We start from the raw sequence: 18223 nt of genomic DNA, 5'->3' as shown, positions 1-18223 counted from the left end.
TATCGTTCACAGTACCTCAATCTTAACCACTAGGCCAAGACATCCTTGGTAGCTTTTTATTATATGTATTAATACATAACTAATTATATGTGTGAAGATTAAAATTGACCTATTGGTCGTAAAGTCGTTTTGCAAGGGAATTCTCCTTATCCTAAAAAAATAACTAATAAGTATATATTTTGACAGTTGATGTCTTGAATATAGAGGTATAAATGACGCGAGTCGAATTCAAGCTAGCTCGACTCTTTTGCATCTCGAGGTGAGATTTGACCAAGTCGGGTTTTGCACAAGTAGACCTCGAATAGTTTGCAAATGTCTCGTGTTAACTGTAATCTTAAGGTAGAAAGAATGTTGATTTAGATATTTTACTATAAATAATTGGGCCGGTATTCTAACTTCTCGTGATTTTTTCAGTTTTTTTTTTTTGAATAATATTAATATACTTATTCAGAATGGGGAGAGTACTATTGCACAATTGTGAAATTCCCTTTGTTATAGACAGAGACCAAATCCTGGATGGGTACCTACCATATCTATGGGAAGCTGAATCCTTATTTAATGATCTCCTCTTACATACTACTATAAATTTGTCTGTATTTTGGTTCACATATTGGTATGAATTTAGAATCAAAAATGAAATCAAAGTAGTATAAACTTGGAACTTGATACCTAATATCACGTGTTTGGATTTATTTGAAAATGAAATGTTTTCTTTTATTTTATACCTAGAGATATCGGTACAAGCCATACCCACCTCCTCTTGAATTTCTAAACCTGATACCTTTTTAGTTTGAGGTATGGATTTTAAGTCTATCAATTTATTTAACAAATGCTAAATATAAATCTTACTGATTCTAAATTCATATTTCATATCAGAATCATATGAATTAAACGTAAAGTAAATTCATTTCTTTAATACAATATCCTAAAATATAAGAGGATGTCATTTTGAAAAAGTGCTTGTAGCAAATAAATTGGGACGGAGGGAGTATATTTTATTTCAACAAGAAGAAAAGCACACACGTCACACGTGAATTCATTTTTTTAATACAACATCCTAGTCTTTCTATATGCATGAAACTTATACGAGTGCCAGCTAAAATAAAACTCACTATACTCATTTTGTTTGATATATTTGTAGTAATGTGTATAAATAGTAATAATTTGCAAGCTGTATTCTATAGAAAGCAGCTTAGCCACGCAGAGTACTATTCAAGCAATGTATTGTACAGCAAAAATTTATCATAAAACTATAGTCGGTGAATCTTGATGAGAGGAACATTTCATGCTAATTTCACCTTCTCGAACATCGTAATTTTAGCATACTTTCTCCCTAACAAATTATATGTAATATTTGAACTTTTCTATCATTCATATATTAATTTTGATTACTTCTAAAATTAATACTATTATGTAAAAAATTGTTAGACTAGTCTCGCTATATTAATTAAAAAAATTAAAATACTATAACTTCTAATAATAGAATATAAAAGATATTAATAGTTAAAAATTTTACTTTAACAAACATATATAAAAACTAAAATATTACAAGCATTTTGGAACAATGATTTTTTTTTTTTGCCTTTCAAGATCGGTGAGACTATGACTACACGTCTACACCACATGACCACATTTCAAAGTTCGTATAATTGAAATTATTCTTATATACATGTGATGCGTGCTAAAGCAAAATTATATTATCACACCTAATATCCTCATCAAACAATATGTAAGAAAAACTATTCACAAATTAAAGTTTCTCTGAATAAAAAATTAACATCATTTCTATTTAGCAAACATTAAATAGTCACGTGCATGCAAAATCCACAGATAAGGAACTGTTAATAATCCCGCAGGGACTGAAACCATTAAAAGAACGCCTAATAATTTATTTGGTACTATTCGAAATATTTGAAATACAAGAAAAAAAATACCATTCAGATAATATTTCATGCATCTTTTTTCAAATCAATTTAATTTAACTTAATCATTTTGAGAGTAAATATATTCTTTTTAGTATCTTTATTATGTAAACATCAAACACATCAACGGTTGACTTATAAAATAAAGATAATTTTTGGTTTTATTTCTGTGTATTTGTTTCACTGAAATAATTTTGAGTGTTGCTAGTTGGAGAGGCCCATTTTGATGAACATTGTGCAATTGTGGGCCTCCATTTTGGCGATAAACGAATTTAAGGCCATTGGATAACTTTGCGTTTGCGAATTGTAATGGTTTCATGATAATCTGTTATCCAAAGGAGAAGCTCAAATCATATCCTAACAATAACTTGTCTCCTATCCAAACTCCATCACCTATATATACCATGTTTCCCATTTCATAAACATATATAAGCTTCCATGAAGTATGTGTATCCTACTAGAGAAGCTTTAAGGGGTGGAAATTCCACATAAACATGTTAGTTGTTACCATAGACGTTCTTATATATTCATATATATCCTACTTTGGAGGCAAAAAATTCACAAAAACGCGCTTCCATAAACATTTTTATATGTACATGTCCTACTAGTCTCTTTAGAGGGTGAAGATTCTCTTCATATCCTCCCTCCACACACACAATCAGAATGTCCGATTGCGGTCTAATAAACTATGTTTACCTACCAGCTACAAGACGTTATGCTTTAATAAACTATGAAAAGGTTATGCTACAATCAGAATGCCTTATCATGGTATACAAAGTCAACAGATCTCAATGAATATAATCGGATTTATGGCTGACCGTCAAATTGCGAATTTTTATTTTATCTTACCATTTAATAACTCATAATCAGATCTTGGTGACTAATTATTAGCAACTTGACAATTTAAAACAAACCTTTCAAAGGCAAAAGAGAGATTTTCGTCGTTTGTGAATCACTCGGATAAACTCTTCGAATAGAAATCCATTTTTTGAAAGAATACATTAAATTTTTTTAAAAAATATTTCCATATTGATACCAAAATCTATATATGTATCTATACATTCTATGAAAAGTTGATTCTGGCGAAAAGCAATGAAAAGTTCATATACACGAACCAGAGAATAGGAATTGAGGTTTACTCAAGAGCTTAACTTTTCCATCTTCCCAAGTGAAGTCAAGGATTTGATTCATACCCCAAGCATTTGCTTGCGATTTAAAGGGAGTTAGAAAAGTTACCATTATTGACTTAAGAAAAACAACAAAAATCATGGGCAGCATTACAAAAACCAAAGACATATAATGACTGACTATACTACATTCGTGCTGTTTAATGTACAACCATGCAACTTTGATTCAAAAATGAAATACTCCCACCAAATTAACGAATAAATTTTCTATAGAACTATAACATTACATCAGACTATATTTCTCTTTTGGTATACAATTGTTGCCTTCCCAAAACGCCTACTAGGCTAGCAGCATATGTGTTCAGGGGAGGGAGGAAGAACACCATACAATCTGGGCTTAACTTGGATGCTGGCATTGAAAGTAAATATCCACATGCTTGCTCGATGACATCAACCGGTACAAGGACTGGTAGGATCCAACACTCCAATATGGAGCAGACAGTCCACAGTAAACGGAGCATACAGTCCATAGTAAGCGGAGCAAAACCAACTCACATATTCGTTCCGCCCAATATGTAATGGACGTTATCTACACATGGTCATGTGATACTTGCAAATTGAGACCAACTTTTAATACCAATCCTAAAAGACTTGGCCGGATCTCAAATAGACATAAGGTTCTCTGAAAATGTATGACATTTGGTAAGAGATGTAAGAGATATGACTCGTGATTCACTATGATCATTTAAGAGTCAGATCTGGTGGCTGTAAATGATGATAAGAGGCCTGCAGCTTGGACAGGTAGAATATCACCAAATGACATGGAAGCAGCTGATTTATCCTTGAACCGCGTATCCGTTAGCATTGAACCCAATTTAAATGTTCCCTCTCCAAATCTACTCCCAACCTGGTATATAAACACAAGTTACAATCATTATCATGTCTTTTTTTCAACATTTCGCTTTGAAATAGGACCAAAAATAATTGTCAATCCAAGTTCACGGAGACAGAGAAATAGATGGACCCAAACGTCTCTCGGTTATCCTTTCAAGTAAGAGGACGAAACAATGTTCATTATATATTAATTACTTTTTTAATAAAAAATGAATTTCCCATATTTATTTATAGACATGTCGAATCATACCAATATAGGTTTACAAACTCATTCAAGATCAAGGCAGAACATCATCAAGAAACTTATACAATGCATAACACTGTTGTTCAAGAAAATAGAGACACAAACAGATGTGATTTAACGTGAGATGAAGCTCAGTAGGCCGGGGCCACTTAATAATGTTGCTTGGAATTAAGGTTGTGTTGATACAGGCAAAAACTTTGCAACACACTTAGTGTAGAAAATTGACATGGAAATTGTGGTCAGTATTCACCAATGGACCATCAATGAGCATTGAGACACATTCACAGGATAGGTTTGCGACTACACAAAGGGGAAAACTGATGGGAGATTCACAAACCACATCAAACCATAATTAAGTACTGTTATTCAAGAAATTACGACACAAACACAGATGCAGTTTGATGTCAGATGAAGCTCAGTAGGCCAGCACCAGTCAATAATATTGCTTGAAGGTAAGGTCATGCTTACAGGCAAAAAATTGCAAGTAGCAACACCTTGTGAAGTTAAGTTCATTACTGCTCGATATTCACTAGTGGATCAATGAGCTTTGAGACATATTTACAGACAGGTTCACAACTACACAAAGTCGAAAAGTGCTCGAAGATTCACAAACCACATCACTGCTTGCCAAGCCAGCAACAAATGCTTACCACAGATCCTTGCAAATGACCGAATCAAAATGGTCTGAAGACTAATGGTGCAGAATTGGTGCAAAGCCCAACCCCAGAATCCGCAACCACAAACAAAGAGACAGGACAATAGTACGATCATGAAAGACAGTGAGCCACGGTTACAGGGTTCAAAAAGAAGCAGATCATCTGCCCAGGAACGGTTACCAGGAACACTGTATGCCAATTACTATATGCTAATCTGAAATGTAGCAATGGCATACTGATATACGGTTTAAAACGTGTGGTTTTTAGATGCATACTTTGACTCGATTCTTGCTTTGTTGAGCTAAACCAAAAGCAAACTCATACAGTATGCATCTGAATACTCTACAATTACACTCATTCGATGTTATGGATGATTAAGCACTACTAGCTAATTAATAATGCTACATACAACATCATCTGCACAAACATCTGCTAGTGCCCCAAAATCTCCTCAGGCTTATCAACGCAAAAGATGATTCACTCACTCCCCCACCCCCACCAACCACCTGCCGAATGGGATGAGGAATTGACCACCAAGAACAGTAAAACATAGATTTATCCATTTTAGACTAGAGAAATTTTTGCTCAAATATCTCTCTAAGACAAACAACTAGTTTAATGACTTTGAAAATTGAGAAGCATACCTGCATGAAGGACTTTAGAAATGGGGCTGCCACACCAAAACTTGAATTGTCATCCAAAGAAGCCTTTGGAGAAAACTCTCCATTCGTATAAGCTTTCCACGGACTTCTTGATGATACGTCATCAGAAGAAGTCCGAATTGGTGCCTTGGCAACAGCCCTAGAAGACAACGCAGGTGCACTGCAACAAAAAAAAAAACTTGGAGGATCAGAAAGAGATGGACTATACTTCCCTCAGGTGCTATACAGACTAATTTAACAACCAAGAATCAACACAAAACAAATTACCAAGCTTGACCAATGTTACCTAATTCTCGGTATGAGAATGGGGACATGAACACAATTCATGACCTAGGTTTGTCTAATTAACCTAAAAATATACCATTTGCCTGTACAAAACAATCTTTTAGGGGTCGCAATTTGCAAGGAGATTAGTGAATTAGGCGAGCTCAATGACAGCGAAGGACATTAAAACATTCACAATATTCCAGAATAGATTAGTATACAAGACCTGATGGGAAGGTATTTGAATCTTGGAACGGTGGAGCATCTCATTATATTTGACTCTGAATTAGTTGGAAGTTTCTGAACAGTGTCTGTATACATGCGATTAAGTTGAACAAAGAAACCAAAGAGGATTGCATGTCTCAAATAAGACTGCTTCTCATTTTCCCAAAGGTATGGTTCAAATCTACACGAATAACCAAGAAAACCGCATTAGATACTGAAAGATATACTTATTATAAACTCAAGATTGGTAACAGAAATGTCTAAACATCACAATTATGATCACAATTGCACTTACGTTTGCCAATCGATTGGATCCAGCCTCTGCGAGAAGCGGTTGATTAGATCATCAATTCGCTCTCTAGTAGCTGACTTGGTTGTGCTCCTATCCTGCTTCCTCCTGTAGTTAAACTTTGTTGATGGACTTTTCGATAATCCCTCACTCACAGTGGAATCATATCCAGAAAGAACATCAGCAGCAAATCTCAAATCTAACAGAACTTGTAAGATTCCTTTTTCTGAAGTTTGCACTCCACTAGTGTCAAGGTCATCGTAAATTCCAATCACCTAAACAAATTTCATGAGTAAAATATGAAGAAAAAAAAACTAAAATCCCAAAAATTAAGAAGAGTGTTCAAGCCATAGGGCTGCCGAAAAGCTATTAGAAAGTAGTAACAACAAAGTGATAAACTGGAATACCACCAGAAAAACAAAATAAAGCAGCAAAAGCATATCATCAAAAATCAAAGCAGGGTTGATCACAGTACTGAGCATAGGAGCTCCAACATTTTCATAAACGAGCTAGAATTTGGCCAAGGTATAATAGGCAGCTACAGTTGAGCTATCTATAGATAATTGTATTAAGATCAAACAAATTCCTTCAATTAACTGAAATTGTTTGCTCACTTTTGCCAAATTGCATATTGTTTGTCTAAGCAATTGGCATAAAAGCGGCAAAAAAAAATCTAGGTCTTGCACCAATTGTCTCATAAGACTAGTCATAGTTGGTTTCTGAGATTACTTCAGATTGAGATATTGAAGACTATGACAACATGATTCATATAATCGCCGTGGCTTGACAGCCTTCAGCACGCATAGTTATTCAAAGCATCCATGCTATATACCTCACATAGTACTTAAAGGAAATTTACAGCTCGTGTCTAAGTATTTCCTTAAGGTTGCACTAGACTCGAGGCGACATAGCCATCTGAATTCTGAAACCCCCCAAAGCAGGGTCTGGCACTAGTTATAACTTATAAGGTGAACTAGTGCGATCATGATCTATTGCTGGTGACAAATGATAATAGTCACTAATCAGAGTGTGGGTGTCAGCACTATCAAGAAGGGTCTTGAAGCCAATACCACTTTTATTTCTTTTTCTTAATAATCGATCAGCCAAAAGGGAAGAAAAACATGTACTAACTTTTAGAGCATAAAAACAGCTGAAATATTGACTGGTAGATGTTATCTTGGCCTAATAAGCGCTTACCTTTTCCAGTAGTCTCTTTGCAAATCGCTGCAGAATAGTTTTGTCTAGAACATGGCCTCCAATACGATGAGCTTCTTCACATGCTCTAAATAAAAAGGAACAAATATACAAAGAAGGCATGGATGGAAGCAATATCTTCATCTCTGAATCACTTTCACTTGATTGATCTTGCTTAACTACTACCTGCTCCCAGCCCTGACCAAAAAAAAAAAAAGTAAAAAAACATTTAACTTCTAGTAGCCAAACAGGAATTATGAATAGCTCTGGAAAAAAAGAGTAGGAAATAAATACAGAATCGGCATAAGGTAATGTAGGTTAATATCTAACAAATAAGTACAAGAATACATAATAGGTGAGAGTGTGAGACAAATATGAGATCAGCACCATTACCAATCAATTCAATAAAAACCTAGCCATAAATAGCATGGCAGAGACCACTTACACGCAAAGGGTTTGCAGCTGATAACGCATCATCCACTCTGAGATCTTCAGAGAGGACATTTGCGAGCTCATCAGATACCCATGAAATCCACAAACCATGAGCTGCAATAGAGAGATCTCTCATGCTGCTTGTAAGTTCACCAAGTTTTGGGCTTGTAGTATCATTTACTCCAAAGAGAGCATTAGCAGCAAGCGACATTTGTCTCTTAGAGTTGTTTAACAATGGCTTTGGGCTATCAGGTGTTGAAGAGTCCACAAAGAACCTAGAGTACCTTGATGATGAAGGTAATGTCTCTGAACCTGAAGCAACAATTTCATTCACCCAAACTCTAGGCGAGCCTAAAACCACTGGGATGTGCTTTGAGTGGTTTCGAAAGGCAAACAGCAGCCTTCCAATAAAAAGTGATCTCTCAACAATTGCAGCTGGTGGCGGAAACTTGCCTCCCTTCTTGACATTGTCAAGGGCAGCACGCAAATTCTCGAGTTCATTCGTTAAATCTGTCAGGATAGTGGACAAGCTCTCATAGCATTTATTTTGCAAATATGGTGCCAGGTCTTTCAACCTCAAAGGTGCTTTTGGAGATTCTAAAAAATATAGCAAGTCCTCCAGCACATTATAGCAACAGCTATCTACTGCATCCCTAATTTGGCTAGCCTCTGGCCCAAAATACGCACTTAAACAACTGCCAAAGTCAAACTCCTCGTGTAAGGCCTTTATGCCAGGGACAATACCTCCCTTTCTAACATTAGGCTCAATAAACCAAACCCCGCCATCAGCGGAGGCTCTGTTTAAATATGCTCCAAAGTCACTCTTATCATCAAAATTGCCTCCAACCGCCCGAATTGAGTCTGAGACGTTTACAGCCCCAGTCAAATTTCTGAACGCTGACTCAATGATAACTTTCATCCTCGAAACAAAAGCATCCTCAAAAATCTCATCCCAGAGGTCGACATTCTCCTCCAAGACAAGTTCCCTAGTCCTGCTCCAAGGAAGCTCAATATCAGAACCAAATACGCTCTTCAGCCACTCCAAGCTCCCTTCAAACACATCTTTACTCTCCATAGTCTCCCGTATGAGCTTCTCAGCCGAAGCGAGTTCTGCTCCATTTGGGATCACATCAATGAGACACCTCCCATCAATCTTCTTCACAATCTCTCTCCCACACTCCCTCAGCCATCTAGAACACGCCTTTGCAATAAACTCCCGATCAAGAATCACCATGATTGATTCCACCTTATCCCTAAACTCACTCCACAGCCTCACCTCTTCATCTGGATTAAGAATCCCACCAAACAACTGCGCAGCAGGTGGCGACTCCAAAATCACCTTATAAAACAAAGGCATATCATTCAAAACTTGCAAAAACATCTCCCCAACATGCGCTATCGTCACCTGAATTATTCTTGTCACCTCACAAAGCACAGGAACCACAGCATTATCATCAAAATTACTCAACTTCTGCAAAATCCAACTCTTCCTAGAGTCCAAAAACAACCCAAAAGCCAGCTCCGGATCGAGTTCATCGATAATCGCAACTCCAGCAAGAGCATCAGCAAATGCCCCAATTGGTAACTTCCAAACATCACTCTCCTCCTTATCCAACATCACCAACAACCTCTCTCGACTCCGCTGCGAAATCTGAGCCTTAAAACTCTCAACAATCTGCCACTGATGATTCAACAATGGAAAATTCTTATTCAAAATCATCCCTCCATCATGTCCCACCAAATTCAACCCTTGATACACCAATTTCGCCCTAACATACCTAGCACTAGACTCCAAAAACATAAATTCATCCAAACATCCCCAAATATTCTCCGGCGTATCAACTAAATACTTCACCCTACTCGCAATGCCGTAAATTTTAAACCGATTAGGGTTAGGGTTAGACGATAACTTAGGGCTCACGGCAGATGAGAGAGAATGTATAGAATCAGAGATCGATGAAATATTAGAAGAAATCGACTCACATGAAGATTTCATCAATAAAATTGAATCAGCTGAATCAATCAAATCTCTGTAACGATTTCCGATCAGCTGACGAAGCTCTTCTTTCTTGTCTTCGATCTGTTTCCTCGTGTTCATTTCCACGTTTCGAATCTCCGAAACTGGTTTCGCGCGAAACAGCGTTTCTGCTTCACGAAAACCTGCTCCTGACGCCATCGCCGCCGAGTGATTCTCCGATGAAGCTCTCATTGTTGAATTGAATTCCGAGGAGAGAGAAAAACTCCAAAAATTGCAGGAATTAGTAACACATTAAACCTAAATTGGAGATGAAATGTGATGAATTGAAAATATTAGGGATTTGAATGTGAGATTTGGGGAAGAAGATGAGTGATGATGATATCAATTGGTGATCTGAGATTGGAGAGTGAGCTCCAATTTTGGTTGCTTAATTACTAAAGAGTTTAAACCTCTTTTTTATTATTTTTGTTATTTTGATGAGATTTTGATCAAAGTACTTGTTTTATGATTTTGTGAAATGGGTGGGTAATGTCGGTAATTGGGTTTGTATACGGGTCTTGGGTTAAGTAGGTTGCTTATGGGTACCTGGTCCACTTGTGGGACTGGGTGGTCACAAACGAGACCAACCCCTACTGTATTACCAGCCTTCAAGGCACACCAGCTCTTAGGATGGATACAAGGTTAAGCCGCGTAGAATATAACATGCTTAAAATTCCATTGTCACTACAAGTAAATGTTCTAACATATTGTTGGAATGAGGATTTGAACCTTGTGCAATATCCTGAAATTCGGTATGCTCCAATGAGTTACCACCTCTCCCTCATCCTCCTTAATCCTTATAAGGAGAATACCTAATATACGTGGGCCGTGGGGGACATGTACTTATCATGATTTATTAGAGATTTTATATTCGTAGAGAAATATGAATATCTATGGAGTATTATTTAAAATCGATCTTAATACATGATATATGTGTTACCTTGAGCCCTAGGATAAGTGTGGTTGCCGTAAGGTTTGAAATTGTGACATCGTGAAAGGAAGTAGATGACACAGTGAGTGATCAAAATTCAAAACCATGATATTTGCTACTTATATCGAAATAAAAGGAATATGCCATTATCCTTGAATCGTGATAAAATGGGAGAAACAAGTAAATAACCAAAGAGAAGGTATTGTGTCAGACCGTCCAACCATAATCTTTGGTCGGACGACTTTCAGTTGGTTTTATTTTTTTTCAGTTGGTTTCAATTTTTTTCAGTTGGTTTCCATTTTTTTTAGTTGGTCCATTATTTCTTTCAGTTGGTCCATTATTTCTTTTAGTTGGCCAATTATTTCTTTCAGTTGGTCTATTATTTGTTTCAATTGGTCTATTATTTGTTTCAGTTGGTCCATTATTTATTTTAGTTGGTCTATTATTTCTTTCAATTGGTACACATATTACGAAACAAAGTCCAACTGAAACAAGACAATAACTAACTGAAACAAAACAATAACCAATTGAAACAAAAAAAATAACCAACTGAAAATGGAAAATAGGAAAAGAATGAAGACTGAAATTAAGAATTTCATGAAGAAAACTTCGAACCTCAATTTGTTGTGAATGGTGGAAATCTCAAGTAATTTCATGCGATCTTCCCCCTTCCTCTTCACAAGGGGATCTTCGTTCTTTCTCTCTCCTCTACACTCTTTGTTGTTTGTTGATCTCATCTCTTCCTTTTTCTTCGGAGAAGTCCGACCATGATTGATTTTTGCACTCTTTATACTCTGACCTGATGAATCAAAACCATCTGCGGAAGTGGGAATTGATGGCGGAAATTCAGCTGAAGGCACGAAACTGTTTGTGTTTTCCTCACTCAAAGCCACATTTTTTGATCGCATCTCATCCTTTTTCTTCTGAGAAGACCGACCATGATTGATTTTTGCACTCTTTGAAGTTTGAGCTGATGAAGCAAAACTATCTGCAGAAGTGGGAATTGATGGCGAAAATGCAGCTGCAAGCATGAAACTGTTAGTGTTTTCCCCTACTCAAAGCCACGTTTTTTTCATTTGGGTCAGCCCGTCTGACAGTAAGTATTTGGTCAGACGGTCTAACCCAATACTTTTAGATAACCAAACAGGTCATATCATAATGGTGGACTTATTTTTTGCTCCAATGTAAAATGTTTTCATCCACGTACTTATTTGATAAAATGGGGTCAAAACATATCGTAATACATACAATGAACCGAAACATCACGAGTTTAGATTATAGTCGATAAAAGTATTGGAATATTAGATACTCCCAATTATTTCACAACGGCGTTAAGTTGTTGATTAGAGTTTAACATGCAGCCCCAAGTGCAAGATGGAGCATTGAAATAGTTTATTGCATGTCACTATAATCCTTAAATAACGCTGTAATAATTCAAAATATATATAAATTGAATTGAAATGATATACCGTGGAGGTCTCACGCACACAACAAAGAAAGTTATATCTGAGAGAGAGGTGATAACTCAGTGAATAAGTAACACCCCGAATTTCAAGGCATTGCCAAGGGTTCGAATCCTCATCCCAACAATATGTTAGGGCATTTAATTTTGGATTGTTTAGCCTTATAACCAATCTCTGAACTGGTGTGTCCTGCAGAGCTAGTAGTCTAGCAGGATTTGTATTCAGACTAATTATCTTTCTTAATCAAAACAAACAAAGAAAACTATATGGTGGAGGTAAAATACTAAAACACTACTCATAATTTTTTAAAAAACTTGCTATTAAGCACTACATATAACAGTTGGGTTATAATATTAATCATAGCCTAATATTTTTGATCAAAGAAAAAAACCATTTGACTAAGAATTTTATAAGCAAGGTGGTCTTAGAATGACGTCTAGAACTGTGCTGCTTTTAAGAGTTGAGGTAATCATTTTGTCCCGGTCCGGCCTGCGGTCGGGCCCGGTCCGAATATTTTTGTCTTTGGGCAAGTCAAAAACGACTTTTTAGTCTATTTTTTGGCCCGACCCGTTTTGGCCCACAAAAACCCGCTAATTCAGGCCCGAAATAGTTGGTTTTTGGCACAAAAGTTCGGCTCGAATTTAGGCCCGGTCCGGCCAATGGACAATTTTTTTTTGTCGCGGCCCGCCCCGAACCCGACCCGACCCGTCTCATGATCACCTTTATTTAAGAGGAGTAGGAAGTTGCCATCTCAAAAATGTGGTCGCAGTCGTGGTCGTGACTCGTGTATCGCCGGTAAAACAACGGCAAAACTTAAGGCCAAATGCATGAATAAAGTCCAGCCAAGCCACAGCTGTTGCTGACATAACAATATATGACTATACGACTATATCGTGCTTGCTAAAATACTCCAATAACTTTTTATCAATATTGTACAAATTATGGAGCTTTTTTGTATCAATTGTATATGTAATTTTTTACATAAGATAAGAACTTATTACTGGTCCCCTTTAAAAAAGAAATATAATTAATAGAAGTTACCAGTTACAAGTTTACAACTGGTGCACTGCTTCAATTTATTTGGTGTCACACTCAACATTCATTTCTTATATTTAGATTTCAATTATTGTAGCATATATAAATTTTATTGAAAAATATAAAAGTTGTGATGATAAGAAAGAAGCTCTAAAATATTAACATTTTGATGATAACAGAGAAGCTCTTGATTTTCTTAGGCCTAAGTAATAATTACCAAAACATATATTTCCTCCGTTTCGTTTTAAATGCAACAAATAAATATTTTATATCTCATAAATAATACCCCTTTGTTGCATTTAAAACGAAACGGATGAAGTATATGAATCAATAAATGTTGATTGTTAGACAAATTGATACTCCATCCGTCCCAAAATATAGTCCTCATTTCCCGTTTTTCACAGTAATTTATGCAAGTAGGGATAGTAATTATTTTTTGTTTATTTAAATAAATGTTGTATGAGAAAAGATTATTTTAGGAGAGAGAATGGAGTATAATGGGTGAAAGAGCATTAATTGTAATATTTTAGTTGAATAAACAAAAGAAAAAAAAACAAAATTCAAGAAGCAAATAAATGATGGGACACGGTTTTTCTAGACAAATTACGGAAAAATGTGGAACTAAATATGGAAATGGAAACTATATTTTGGGACACCAAATATGAAAATGGGAACTATATTTTGGGACGAATGGAGTATAATGTTGACTAAATGGGTAGTAATTAGTGATTGGGCGAGGGCGACGCCATCTAAACATAGGCTTATGTGACAAAAAAAACATATTGACTAAAATACTTACTCGTTTACAATTTGGTTATCTAAACGCATGCGATCTACTAATATCTATGAGTTTCAAATCAATCAAGTTGGTTAACATACAAGCTGAACATTCCTCGATCCAGACCTAATAAGTAAAAGAAGAACTCAACCATAGTCTTGACATGCTTTAAAAAAGAATACATGTGCAAGCTTTTATAAATTATATACTAAAATGATTATGATATCTTTTAATTGATTTTTATGTTATGTGACCAAATTCACATACCAATATACCCTCCTAGAACTTGCTTTTGCCTGAAATTAGCAATTGAGCTAGAAACACTCGGTAATTGTCATGAAGTAAATACTTCCTCCGTTTAGAAATAGTTGCACCGTTTCTAACTTTCATGCATGTCGATGTATGATTTTAACTATTAATATCTTTAATTATCAATAACTACAAATTATAAAAAGTTTATATTAAAAAAATTTACATCGAGAAATCTAACAAGACCCCACAAGACTAAGTTTTTTTTCAAAAATATAAATCACCAAAGACAATCTAAGTGTCAGATGTGAATAATGCACAAAATAGAATTGGTGCAACTATTTTTAAACGGATGAAGTATTTGGTAATAAGCTAAGCAGTAGTAAGTAGTTAAGCACTGTTAGGCTGTTAAACTAACACTTCAAAATCCCCTCAAATAAACAACACTAGAATTTTTTGCACGCGATGCGTGCTTGAATTTTTTTCAAAACATAAACTCGATTTTCTTCGGCGTAAGAGTCAAAATTTGAACATTAGACATACGAAGTATAATTTTTTTAGTTGCAAAATTTGATTGGTTTAGTTTATGTACTTAAAGTAAATTATGCAATTTTATGATTTTAGTTGACTTGTGAGTGATTATTATAATTATATTTTTGATATTTTTGTTTGAAGCCCCCTTTGATTTGTAAGTGAATTTGTAATTTAGAATGGGAAGGAGGTAACATAGTCTCTTCATTCGGGGACACCATAGCTTCCCCCTTCCCTTATATAATAGAGATATGTTGTACTTTAATTCTTGAATGATATTTTACATAAACCTTTTTACCTTGATAATTAATTGCTATTATATAATAGAAAAAAATAGGTCCCAATATATGTAAAAGTTTCATTATATATAGAAAATACTATAAAAAAGTAAATAATTTTTTTCCTTGTCTAACTTCTAAATTCTGATTTCACTACAAATACACCTCTATTTTTTTTATCATGACCCACCATTAATTGTGAATGGTTCTTGAGAATAGTGATTTGTAAGTAAATTTTTGTAAATGTTTTTGTATGTATTGACGTTATAGGTTATTAGCTAGTTTTAGTTTGTATTTTAATTTTAAGTTTTAATAAAGTTCCCTGATTATTTGAGTGATTTGCGTGATTTTTATAACGTGATTTTCTCAATTGTATGGGTGATTTGTAAAGCTTCTTCTTTTAAGTGATTTGTGAGTGAGTGTTGTAAATTTATTTTCGGTAGTTTTCTTTGAGTGATAATTTTGATTTTGTAATTCCTTTTGTAATTTAGAAAGGAAAGGAGGGCAAAATAAGCGTTTCAAAAGAGGACACCATTGCTCCCCCCTTCCCTTATATAATAGAGATAAAGAGCTAACACTAAAAAAAGCTTAAGCTTCTTTCTCACATCATCTAACACTTCAAAAACTTTTCATAAAAACCCTTTTCACATGCATAATACTAGGAAATAAATAAAGAGGGAAGACCCTTATGAGATTTGCTTTATTCAAATTATGGGAGTCTCACTTAATACTAACAAAGAAAATGTGAAAAAAGGGAAAGCCTTGTGAGATTTGTCCTCTGTTATTTTTGCTTTCTTCACTTGAAAGAAAACCATAGAAAAGTTAGCGAAAGAATTAATTTTGTAAAAAGTAAAGAGTTCCCACAATTTTTTTGGCATTAACTTTACTTTACTATACCTATAACTAGGGATAGACAACTCACTCATAAGACGACCCGAGTTCGTCTTGAACTGGCAAAAAAAAAATCTGATGTGAAAAATCTGATTTGAACCCTTAAAGCCTAATAAAGGTGGAGCCTAAATATAGTCCGACAAATCTGAAACTAATGTCACCTTATCAAGACGTTTAAGATCTTGGCTATCTCGCATCAGAAGTTGAGAAGAACGAATTCTTTTTTATTAAAAGGTGGACACGTCAACGGGCTCAACCTAGTAGCAGTCTTTTAGGTAGGATTTCGATCCTGCACCAAAGATCGGATAGGGTCCAAAAAAGACAATATCTACTAGTGGGGAAAAACAATTCATGAAAATTACAAATTTCTTAATTGTAAATTTTGTTTTGATTGTGTCTAGCTAGCTGAGTTATAACTAAAAAAAAAACACACAAAAAAGGATACCAAGTTTGATCAATATAAGTAAGTTTTAATAAATGAAAGCTGGCTTGGCCATTAGAAGTCAAACCTAATTGGTCAAAAAAAATTTAATCAATTAAATTCAGTAACTACTTATAAATAAAAACAATTAAAAAGTAATAAAATTCATTTTTTATCATTAAAATATAATACTTATTTTATTTTAATTTTATAAAATGTTTTGATCAATAAAACTCGTACTTATAAGTTTTAATAAATGAAAGCTGGCTTGGCCATTAGAAGTCAAACCTAATTGGTCAAATTTGTTTTAATCAATTAAATTCAGTAACTACTTATAAATAAAAACAATTAAAAGTAATAAAATCCATTTTTTATCATTAAAATATAATACTTATTTTATTTTAATTTTATAAAATGTTTTGATCAATAAAACTCGTACTTAGTAAATATAGTTTTTTTATAAAAATATTTTCTCATTTACACTCTACACATTTTTCAATTCATATCTAAATTAGGGTTGTATATATGAGTATACAATTATATAAAAAGTAATTATTTTTTCCGCAAACGAATTACATGTGTATCATGTGACAACTGTTGATGATACTAGGGGAATAAATGATGCGAGTCGAGTTCGATTGTGAGCTAGCTCAACTTGTTAGCATTTATAGCCGAACTAACTCAAGTTGAGTTTTGATTGGGTCGAGTTTTGACCGAATAAATTGAGAGTAGCTTGCAAGTGTCTCATGTTAAAAACAACAATGAGATAGAAATTATGTTGAGTTTAACTACTTGTTACAGACAATTGGGTATTTGAGCTTCTCACGAGCTTTTGAGTCGAATATCTAGTTAGTTAACTCGACTCGCCAAAATCTTTATCAACTTCAAATAGCTAACGACTTGTCTCGTCTCATTTAGATCCCTAGACGGGCCATAGAATATACTAAAGTTGTTAAAATCGAGATTATAGTTTGAATCGTATGCGACCTTTAGAATCAAATCGTAAAATTGCAAGGTTCCACGAACACATATAATCAAAATATTGCACTCAATCTTCATTGAATGTGCTAAAATTATAAGTTAAAAAAACTAAAAATTGGGGGAAAAAATTATAATCTCGATTTTAATAATTTTAGAAAATACTCCCCCGTCCCACAATATAGTGCTTAGGGGTGTTCAAAAATATCCGATCCGAAAATCCCCCGACCCGATCTGAAATTTCGGATATATTAGTGCTTACTGTACTTCTCATTTTTCAAGGGAATTAAGGAAAATAAAAGGATTAGTATGATTTCTCAAAGACAATATTTAATAAGTGTTTATATGGTACTTTTGTCTTTGAACTAGCTCTTTATTTTATTTATTATTTTTTTGTTTTAAAAAAACAACGAATAGTTTTTGAAATGGTGTAAAATAATAAATAGGGGCATATATTTTGAAAGAAAAGTAAGGATATTTTAGAAAATTTGTATAAAATTGAGGATAATTTAGTTCAAAAAAATTAATAAAAAAAACAAGCACAAAATTTCCACCTTTTTAATGATCGTATTAATTTAGAATACCAAAAAACATGAACACTATATTATGGGACAGACGAAGTGCAATTTAGAGTATATTGGGATTTGGGAAAGAATTAGTTGCTCACCTTTTCAAAGATTACGAAGTACTAGGCAAAGTTGACCAACCATTAAAAGTACCACTACCATACATGATCCTCCTA

At 34.5% G+C, this 18223-nt stretch overlaps 1 protein-coding gene across 1 annotated transcript; it reads right to left on the bottom strand.

Moving 5' to 3' along the window:
• Nucleotides 1-3199: 3199 nt before the first annotated feature.
• On the bottom strand, nt 3200-10371 carry LOC104890158 (conserved oligomeric Golgi complex subunit 1). The gene is made up of 6 exons (XM_010675543.4): nt 7923-10371; nt 7481-7675; nt 6290-6558; nt 5996-6175; nt 5488-5665; nt 3200-3956 (listed from the first exon to the last, which is right to left on the bottom strand). The coding sequence occupies exons 1-6, from the start codon at nt 10116-10118 to the stop codon at nt 3795-3797; spliced, it is 3180 nt and encodes a 1059-aa protein (XP_010673845.1). The 5' UTR covers nt 10119-10371; the 3' UTR covers nt 3200-3794.
• Between the last annotated feature and the right edge of the window lie 7852 nt (nt 10372-18223).

Source organism: Beta vulgaris, chromosome 4, assembly GCF_026745355.1.
Source record: "Beta vulgaris subsp. vulgaris cultivar EL10 chromosome 4, EL10.2, whole genome shotgun sequence".
Classification (NCBI taxonomy): domain Eukaryota; kingdom Viridiplantae; phylum Streptophyta; class Magnoliopsida; order Caryophyllales; family Amaranthaceae; genus Beta; species Beta vulgaris.
The sequence above is the reverse complement of the archived record's forward strand: the minus strand, read 5'-3'. Positions and strand labels throughout refer to the sequence as shown.